Raw genomic sequence first — 10,493 nt, 5'->3', positions numbered from 1 at the left:
CAGATAGAAAATAAAAAGGAAAGTTCGGATCAAGATGGTGGACTGTACATGGCATTTACTTATCCGGTCTTATAATCCTTAAACTGAAAAAAAATTGTTTTGTATGTACAAACTCTGTGTATGTATGTGTTGAATATTAAAACAACAAAAAAAGGCTTTGTGAGGAATTCCTGGAAGATAGAAAGCAGATGGAGAAGCTGTTGAGGAGGCTGACGGGCTACAGACGGCCAGAGAGGAGTAAGGGAGCCGGCCAGTCTGGCTTGGGTTTGAGATAAGCGGTCGGGGGGCGCGTGAGGAAATGAAGGAGTGAGCGCCTGTGACTGTGTGGACAGAACGCAGTGTGCACAGTAACCCGCCCAGCTGCTGCTGGCTGAGCGGAAGGCGGAATGGCGGGGGCGGGGCCGAGGCTCAGGCGGGCTCTGAGGGGTCGGGTTCCCGAAGCGGCAAAAACCCTGGCGCCAGAGCTAGGCCGAGCAGAGCAACATTGCTAAGCCGAGGCCGCGCGGACTTCTCAGAGACCCGCCGCCGCCCGCGACTTTGGCGCTGCAGCCATCTCTCTTATCCCTTTCCCGTCCTCTCCTTCTCCGTCGCCGTTCCGCAGTCGCAGCACCATCGATAACAGCTAAGTGGTCAATTCGGGACACTTAGGGTTGGGAGTCGGGGCGGGCGCAAGGCGCAGGCAGCACACGCAAGCCCGCCATCTCCTGCGGCAACTGCCACTGCTGCAGATACCTCTGCCGGGCGGGAGAGAAGAATACTGTCAAGAGGCCCCCGCTGTCCTAGTGCCCACTGTCAGAGTTAGAGCGTTTCTGCCGAGCCTTGGTGAGAGCCTTGCCTTTGGGGAAGGGAGAAGGAGAACGGACAGGACAGGATCTTTCTGTTTTCGGAGATCACGAAAAAAGATCTCATACTGGATAGTGCTGACATTTTGTCAGCTTAATCTAGTAAGTGGTAGCGTTGCTGAGCCTCCTTAAACCCCGAGCCATGTCGCCCCCAACAGTGCCTCCGATGGGCGTAGATGGTGTGTCCGCATACCTGATGAAGAAAAGGCACACCCACAGGAAACAGCGGCGCAAGCCCACTTTCCTCACCCGTAGGAACATTGTGGGCTGCCGCATTCAACACGGCTGGAAGGAAGGCAACGAGCCTGTGGAGCAGTGGAAGGGCACCGTGCTTGAGCAGGTTTCCGTGAAGCCCACTCTCTATATCATCAAATATGATGGCAAAGATAGTGTGTATGGACTAGAACTGCACCGAGATAAGAGAGTTTTAGCACTAGAGATCCTTCCTGAGAGAGTGCCAACTCCTCGCATTGATTCGCGCCTGGCAGATTCCCTGATTGGAAAGGCAGTGGGTCATGTGTTTGAGGGTGAGCACGGTACGAAAGATGAATGGAAGGGCATGGTCCTGGCGCGAGCCCCCGTGATGGACACTTGGTTTTACATCACGTACGAGAAAGATCCAGTCCTTTATATGTACACGCTGCTGGATGACTACAAAGATGGTGACCTGCGCATCATTCCAGATTCCAACTACTATTTCCCTGCAGCAGAACGGGAGCCTGGAGAAGTTGTCGACAGCCTTGTGGGCAAGCAGGTGGAGCACGCCAAAGATGATGGGTCCAAGAGAACCGGCATTTTCATCCATCAAGTGGTGGCCAAGCCATCTGTCTACTTCATTAAGTTTGATGATGATATTCACATTTATGTCTATGGTTTGGTGAAAACCCCCTAAATTCATTGTGCTACTGCAAAAGTTGTGGAACTATTAAATGTAAAATATGTCGTGTGAACTTTTGAGAACAGTTTTGAAGTCAGAGATTAAAGAATTTATTATTACTTACGGTGCCTCCAAATCTTACATTGACTAGTTCCACAGTTTTGCCCGAAGTATACTTTGGTACTTTTGATATTGCCTTGTTCTGTAATCAAAATTTTAAATCGGGTGCTAATAGAAAAGTGTTTGTAAAATTTGGAACAATGGAAAACTAGATAAAGAAAAATAAATTGTGTACACACACTATATCCTCCTCCCCACCATTTCTTTCTTTGCCTTACCAATTTTTTTCTCCCCAGATAACAAGTGTTAAGAACATAATGTATATCCTTCCATGTTTTCCCCATCCTCTTAAAGAAAGTTTGTTGTAGTCCTTTCTACAGAAACAGCAAGCCCCATTATTTCTCTGTAATTGCTTTTCTCCCTTGACATATCCTTCTGATCAGTAGCTACAGATATCTCTCTCTCCCCATGCCTCCCTCTCCATATGGTATAAGATAGATGTCCAACTATACATTTTATTCACATTGGATACCTGATTGTATCATCACATTTATTAAATAAATCACCCATTTCCCCTCTCCCTCTATTTCTCCTTGTCTTCCTCCCTTCTCCTAACAGCTGCATACACAGTACATGTTTATGTACCAAAATGGTACCATTTATGTACCATTCTATTATTGATAGAATGGCCTTTAAGTTTTCTCTTTTTTTCCCACCATAGCACTGCTACAATACATACTGGTGCTTTTATTTCTATAGGGTAGTTTCCCAGAAATGGGACTGCTAGGTAGGTGTTTATTTAATTTTAAGAGATATTACAAAATTACCATCTAAAATGAAAGTGCTCATTTATCAGCATCCTCTCCAGCACTCTTTAATGTTTGCAAATCTGAACAGTGAAAAATTACATAGTATTGTTTGTTTAATTGACAAAATCAGTGAGTTTTTTTGTTTTTTACCATTTGGACTTTTTTGTGATTTGCCAGTGCTTATCCTTTGCTCATTTATCGATTGAATCTTTGATCTTTTCCTTATACATCTGTAGGAATTCTAACTATATTTACTATGTGGTGTGTATTAATCAGTTGTAGCCCATATGTGTTATGATTTTCTCCATTCTATCATTAATCTTGACTTTATTGATATCTTCTTTTTTTACTTTACAGTTAAAAAAAATTAGATTCCTCTCTTCTTTTTAGCTTTTTGGTTTCTTGTTTTTTTCAGCTGAATGCCCCCACTGCTAGTCATACAAATATTTACCTACATTTTTTTCTAAGAATTTTTATTAATTTTAAGCTTTAACTGATCCATCAGGAATTTATTTTTGTATATGGAGGTAGAGGTCCAAATATACATTTTGTTCATATTGGATACCTGATTATGCTATCACATTTATTAAATAAATAAATCACCCATTTTCAAGTTCCTGAGCCAGTATCACATTGTTTTAATTGTACTGGCTTGACCATAAACTTTGGACTCTAGTAAAGCAAGTCCCCTCTTATTAGTTTTTTGGTTTTATTTTTTTTGTCTTTTCTTCTATTATGTAATTTGTCTTTCATTCTTTCATGTAAAAATTGGAAGCATCCTTTCCACGTTTAAGAAAATTGTGATGCCGGGATTCCCTGGTGGCGCGAGCGGCTGGGCCCGTGAGCCATGGCCGCTGAGCCTGTGCATCTGGAGCCTGTGCTCCACAACGGGAGAGGCCACAACAGTGAGAGGCCCGTGTACCACAAAAAAAAAAAAATAGTGATGCCTTAGAATTGTATTACATTTCTGCATTTCTGTTTAGAGGGTTATTTTAATAATAATATTAATCTTTAATACTCGAGAATTGTGGTACATCATTAAAATCTTTTGTTTTTGTTTTTGTAATGTTATATAGGTCCATCACATCTGGTTAAATTTATCTCTCAATATTTTTACAGTTTTTGTCACATTTTGACCTTTTGAATTGGGTATTTTTTTCCTCCTCATTTATATTTTTGGCAATATAGACAAACTAGAGATTTTTTATTCCTTCTATTTTCAGCTTACTAAATACTCTGAATTACACTGGGTTTTTAAAATAGAATGTTTTGGACTTTGTAGATATATAGTCATCTCACCTGCAAATAGAGATCATTTTATTTCTTATAATGTTAATATTGTTATTACATGATCTGGATTCTCCAAAACAAGTTGAATAATGATTATGACAGACATGCCTGTCTGGTTCTTAATTTTCGTGGAATTGTCTTTAGTGTTCCCTATTAATATGACATTTGCTGTTGGTTATTGGTAAATAGTCATTAACCATTAACATGTTTAGAGTATTTCTTCTATTCCTGTTTTACATAGCATTATTACTAAAAGTGGCTCCTGAATTTTATCAAATGTCTTTTCAGCGTCTATTAACAAAATAATATAACTTTTTTTTTCCTTTAGTTTGTTGACATGGTGAATTAGAGTGGTAGATATTTGATATTTTGAAACTTGTGTTTCTGGAATAAATCTTACTTGGTCATGGTGTAATAATCATTTGATACATTGCTGGGTATTATTTACCAATATTTTATTTAGTATTATTGCATTTACATTCCAAAGTGAAATTGTATTTTTCAAGTTTTGTTGTTAAAATTATGCTAGCTTTAAAAAATGAAATTGTGAGTTTTCAATCATTTTTCTGTGTTCTGGAACAATTTAAATAGCATTAGAATTATTTGTTCTTTAAAAATTAGCTAGCAGTGAGCTGTAAAAACAGTCTAATCCTGGTGACAATTTTGATGGTAGATCTTTAATCAGCTTTCTTATCTCTTCAATGGTAATTGGTTTATTCAAGCTTTCTATTAAAAATGAATGTATATTCTCTGTGAAATACAAAATTTAAAGTTTTCTCTATTACCAAGCTTCTTGATTGTAGTATTCAGATGCTTTATGTCCTTGCGTGTTGCACGTGCGTATGTCTTAGGTATGTTCAATTCTGAAAACATTGTAATAAAATCATCATCTATAACAGTTCTAAGTTCTCTTTGAATTTTATTTATTTTGAAAAATTAAAACATAATATGGAAAGCATGAAAGATATAAAAAACGTCCGTTTACCTTCACCCAAAATTAACAAATGCCAACATTTTGGCATATTTGCAAAATATAACATCTCTGTCCACTGCAGAGGCACACACTATCATGAATTTAATGTGAATCTTGTCTATGCTTTATATATTTACTGAAAATATAAACATAGTTGATAATAGTATTGATTTTTTGGTTTTAAAAAATTTCAACATGAAATTTTTATATTTTATATAAACTTTATATCGTGAAATTTCTTTTAGTTTTTATTGTAGGGAATCTTCTTTTTTTTTGAATTGGGATATGGATTGCAACAACAAAAAAAGCCAATAACACTGACTTTAGAATGCAAGTTGCTGTTCTAGGTACTTTTACCACTCCTAACACTCAGGGAGGCTTCACCCTAGCCACAGTATTGGTAACTGAATGAAAAAGTCAAAATTTCAGCTCTCAGGAAGATTTTATCCTGGCTGTAGTGAGACAGATATCTACCACCAACCTCTAACCTCAAGACTAGAAATAGACCTTATGTTTTCCCATAATTTTGGAGTTATCCCACATTCTGACACTCGGATTAGGGCTAGCACCAATCCTGGCACTTTTTTTTTTAACATCTTTACTGGAGTATAATTGCTTTACAATATTGGGTTAGTTGCTGCTGTATAACAAAGTGAATCAGCTATATGTATACATATATCCCCGTATCGCCACCCTCTTACATCTCACTCCCATCCTCCATATAACACCCCTCTAGGTGATCACAAAGCACCAAGCTTATTTCCCTGTGCTATGCAGCTGCTTCCCACTAGCTATCTATTTTACATTTGGTAGTGTATATATATCCAAGCCATTCTCTCACTTCGTCACAGCTTACCCTTCCCCCTCCCGATGTCCTTAAGTCCATTCTCTACGTCTGCGTCTTTATTCTGGTCCTGTCCCTAGATTCTTCAGAAACTTTTTTTTTAGACTCCATGTATATGTGTTACCATACAGTGTTTGTTTTTCTCTTTCTGACTTTCTTCACTCTGTATGACGGACTCTAGGTCCATCCACGTCACTACAAAAAATTCAATTTCATTTCTTTTTATGTCTGGAAATATTCCATTGTATATATGTGCCACATTTTATTTATTCATTCACCTGTCGATGGGCACTTAGGTTGTTCCATGTCCTGACTATCGTAAATAGAGCTGCAATGAACATTGTGGTACATGACTCTTTTGGAATTGTGGTTTTCTCGGGGTATATGCCCAGTAGTGGGATTGCTGTGTCGTATGGTAGTTATATTTTAGTATTTTAAGGAACCTCCATACTGTTCTCCATAGTGGTTGTATCAATTTACATTCCCACCAACAGTGCAAGAGGGTTCCCTTTTCTCCACACCCTCTCCAGCATTTATTGTTTCTACATTTTTTGATGATGACCATTCTGACTGGTGTGAGGTAAAACATCATTATAGTTTTGATTTGTATTTCTCTAATGATTAGTGATGTTGAGCATTCTTTCATGTGTTTGTTGGCAATCTGTATATCTTCTTTGGAGAAATGTCTATTTAGGTCTTCTGCCCATTTTTGGATTGGGTTGTATGTTTTTTCATATGGAGCTGCATGAGCTGCTTGTAAATTTTAGAGATTAATCCTTTGTCAGTTGCTTCAATAGTAACTATTTTCTCCCATTCTGAGGGCTGTCTTTTAATCTTATTTCTGGTTTCTTTTGTTGTGCAAAATCTTTTAAGTTTCATTAGGTCCCATTTCTTTATTTTACTTTTTATTTCCATTTTTCTACGGGATGGGTCAAAAAGGTTCTTCCTGTGATTTATGTCATAGAGTGCTCTGCCTATCTTATCCTCTAAGAGTTTTATACTGTCTCACCTTAGATTTAGGTCTTTAATCCATCTTGAGTTTACTTTTGTGTATGGTGTTAGTCAGTGTTCTAAGTTCATTCTTTTACATGTAGCTGTCCAGTTTTCCCAGCACCACTTATCAAAAAGGCTGTCTTTTCTCCATGGTATATTCTTGCATCTTTTATCAAAAATAAGGTGACCATATGTGCGTGGGTTTATCTCTGGGCTTTCTATCCTGTTCCATTGATCTATATTTCTGTTTTTGTGCTAGTCTTGATTACTATAGCTTTGTAGTATAGTCTGAAGGCTGGGAGCCTGATTCTTCCAGCTCCATTTTTCATTCTCAAGATTGCTTTGGCTACTCAGGGTCTTTTGTGTTTCCATACAAATTGTGAATTTTTTTGCTCTAGTTCTGTAAAAAATGCCATTGGTAATTTGATAGGGATTACATTGAATCTGTAGATTGCTTTGGTTAATATAATTATTTTCACAGTGTTGATTCTTCCATTCCAAGAACAAGGTATACCTCTCCATCTGTTTTTATCGTCTTTAATTTCTTTCATCAGTGTCTTATACGTTTCTGCATACAGGTCTTTTGTCTCCTTAAGTAGGTTTATTCCTAGATATTTTATTCTTTTCGTTGCAATGGTAAGTGGGAGTCTTTCCTTAATTTCTCTTTCAGATTTTTCATCATTAGTGTATAGGAATGCAAGAGATTTCTGTGCATTGATTTTGTATCCTGCCACTTTACCAAATTCATTGATTAGTTCTAGCAGTTTTCTGGTAACAACTTAAGGATTTTCTATGTATAGGATCATGTCATCTGCAAACAGTGAGAGCTTTATTTCTTCTTTTCCGATTTGGATTTCTTTTATTTCTTTTTATTCTCTGATTGCTGTGGCTAAAACTTCAAAAACTATGTTGAATAATAGTCGTCAGAGTGGACCACCTTGTCTTGTTCCTGACCTTAGTGGAAGTGATTTCACTTTTTCACCATTGAGAACGATGTTGACTCTGTGTTTGTCATATATGTCCTTTATTATGTTGAGATAAGTTCCCTCTATGCCTGATTTCTGGAGAGTTTTTTTCATAAATGGGTATTGAATTTTGTCAAAAGCTTTTTCTGCATGGATTGAGAAGAGCAAAAGTTTTTTTCTCCTTCAATTTTTTAATATGGTTTATCACATACATTGATTTGCATATACTGAAGAATCCTTGCATTACTGGGATATACCCCCTTGATCATGGTGCATGTTCCTTTTAATGTGCTTTTGGATTCTGTTTGCTAGTATTCTGTTGAGAATATTTGCATCTATGTTCATCAGTCATATTGGCCTGTAGTTTTCTTTCTTTGTGACATCTTTGTCTGGCTTTCATATCAGAGTGATGGTGGTCTCGTAGAATGAGTTTGGGAGTATTCCTCCCTCTGCTATATTTTGGAAGAGTTTGAGAAGGATAGGTGTTAGCTCTTCTCTCAATGTTTGATAGAATTCGCCTGTGAAGCCACCTGGTCCTGGGCTTTTGTTTGTTGGAATATTTCTAATCACAGTCTCAATTTCAGTGCTTGTGATTGGTCTGTTTGTATTTTCTATTTCTTCCTGATTCAGTCTCAGAAGGTTGTGCTTTTCTAAGAATTTGTCGATTTCTTCCAGGTTGTCCATTCTATTGCCATATTGTTGCTTGTAGTAATCTCTCATGATCCTTTGTATTTCTGAAGTGTCAGTTGTTACTTCCCCTTTTTCATTTCTAATTCTATTAATTTGAGTCTTCTCTCTTTTCTTCTTGATGAGTCTGGCTAATGGTTAGGAATTTTTTATCTTCTCTAAGTACCAGCTTTTAGTTTTATTGATATTACTATTATTTCCTTCATTTATTTCTGATCTGATCTTTATGATTACTTTCCTTCTGCTAACCTTGGGGTTTTTTTGTTCTTGTTTCTCCAATTGGTACAAGTGTAAGTTTAGGTTGTTTATTTGAGACGTTTCTTGTTTCTTGTGGTAGGAGTGTATTACCATAAACTTCCCTCTTAGAACTGTTTTTGCTGCATCCCATAGGTTTTGGGTTACCGTGTTTTTATTTTCATTTGTTTCTCAGTATTTTGTGTTTTCCTCATTAATTTCTCCAGTGATCTCTTGGTTATTAATTAGTGTATTGTTAGCCTCCATCTGTTTGTATTTTTTACCGACGTTTTCCTGTAATTGTTATGTGACCTCAAAGCATTGTTGTGGGAAAAGATACTTGATACAATTTCAAATTTCGTAAATTTACCAAGGATTGTTTTGTGACCAAAGAGCTGATCTACCTTGGAGAATGTTCCATGAGCACTTGAGAAGAAAGTGTATTTTGTTGTTTTTAATGGGATATCCTATAAATATCAATTCAGTCCATCTTTTTTAATGTATCATTTAAAGCTTGTGTTTCCTTATTTATTTTCATTTTGAATGATGGTATATTCTTGCATCTTTTATCAAAAATAAGGTGACCATATGTGCGTGGGTTTATCTCTGGGCTTTCTATCCTGTTCCATTGATCTATATTTCTGTTTTTGTGCTAGTCTTGATTACTATAGCTTTGTAGTATAGTCTGAAGGCTGGGAGCCTGATTCTTCCAGCTCCATTTTTCATTCTCAAGATTGCTTTGGCTATTCGGGGTCTTTTGTGTTTCCATACAAATTGTGAAATTTTTTGTTCTAGTTCTGTAAAAAATGCCATTGGTAATTTGATAGGGATTACATTGAATCTGTAGATTGCTTTGGTTAATATAATTATTTTCACAGTGTTGATTCTTCCATTCCAAGAACAAGGTATACCTCTCCATCTGTTTTTATCGTCTTTAATTTCTTTCATCAGTGTCTTATACGTTTCTGCATACAGGTCTTTTGTCTCCTTAAGTAGGTTTATTCCTAGATATTTTATTCTTTTCGTTGCAATGGTAAGTGGGAGTCTTTCCTTAATTTCTCTTTCAGATTTTTCATCATTAGTGTATAGGAATGCAAGAGATTTCTGTGCATTGATTTTGTATCCTGCCACTTTACCAAATTCATTGATTAGTTCTAGCAGTTTTCTGGTAACAACTTAAGGATTTTCTATGTATAAGATCATGTCATCTGCAAACAGTGAGAGCTTTATTTCTTCTTTTCCGATTTGGATTTCTTTTATTTCTTTTTATTCTCTGATTGCTGTGGCTAAAACTTCAAAAACTATGTTGAATAATAGTCGTCAGAGTGGACCACCTTGTCTTGTTCCTGACCTTAGTGGAAGTGATTTCACTTTTTCACCATTGAGAACGATGTTGACTCTGTGTTTGTCATATATGTCCTTTATTATGTTGAGATAAGTTCCCTCTATGCCTGATTTCTGGAGAGTTTTTTTCATAAATGGGTATTGAATTTTGTCAAAAGCTTTTTCTGCATGGATTGAGAAGAGCAAAAGTTTTTTTCTCCTTCAATTTTTTAATATGGTTTATCACATACATTGATTTGCATATACTGAAGAATCCTTGCATTACTGGGATATACCCCCTTGATCATGGTGCATGTTCCTTTTAATGTGCTTTTGGATTCTGTTTGCTAGTATTCTGTTGAGAATATTTGCATCTATGTTCATCAGTCATATTGGCCTGTAGTTTTCTTTCTTTGTGACATCTTTGTCTGGCTTTCATATCAGAGTGATGGTGGTCTCGTAGAATGAGTTTGGGAGTATTCCTCCCTCTGCTATATTTTGGAAGAGTTTGAGAAGGATAGGTGTTAGCTCTTCTCTCAATGTTTGATAGAATTCGCCTGTGAAGCCACCTGGTCCTGGGCTTTTGTTTGTTGGAA

At 37.0% G+C, this 10,493-nt stretch overlaps 1 protein-coding gene across 1 annotated transcript; it reads left to right on the top strand.

Moving 5' to 3' along the window:
* The first annotated feature begins 860 nt into the window (after positions 1–860).
* On the top strand, positions 861–2,332 carry SPIN4 (spindlin family member 4). The gene has a single exon (XM_007114523.3). It carries the CDS (start codon positions 985–987, stop codon positions 1,732–1,734), a length of 750 nt encoding a protein of 249 aa, XP_007114585.1. The 5' UTR covers positions 861–984; the 3' UTR covers positions 1,735–2,332.
* The last annotated feature ends 8,161 nt before the right edge of the window (positions 2,333–10,493 follow it).

The sequence above is a fragment of the Physeter macrocephalus genome, chromosome 21, assembly GCF_002837175.3.
Source record: "Physeter macrocephalus isolate SW-GA chromosome 21, ASM283717v5, whole genome shotgun sequence".
NCBI classification, from domain to species: domain Eukaryota; kingdom Metazoa; phylum Chordata; class Mammalia; order Artiodactyla; family Physeteridae; genus Physeter; species Physeter macrocephalus.
Note: the sequence above shows the minus strand (reverse complement) of the source record. Positions and strands in the feature narration are given on the sequence as shown.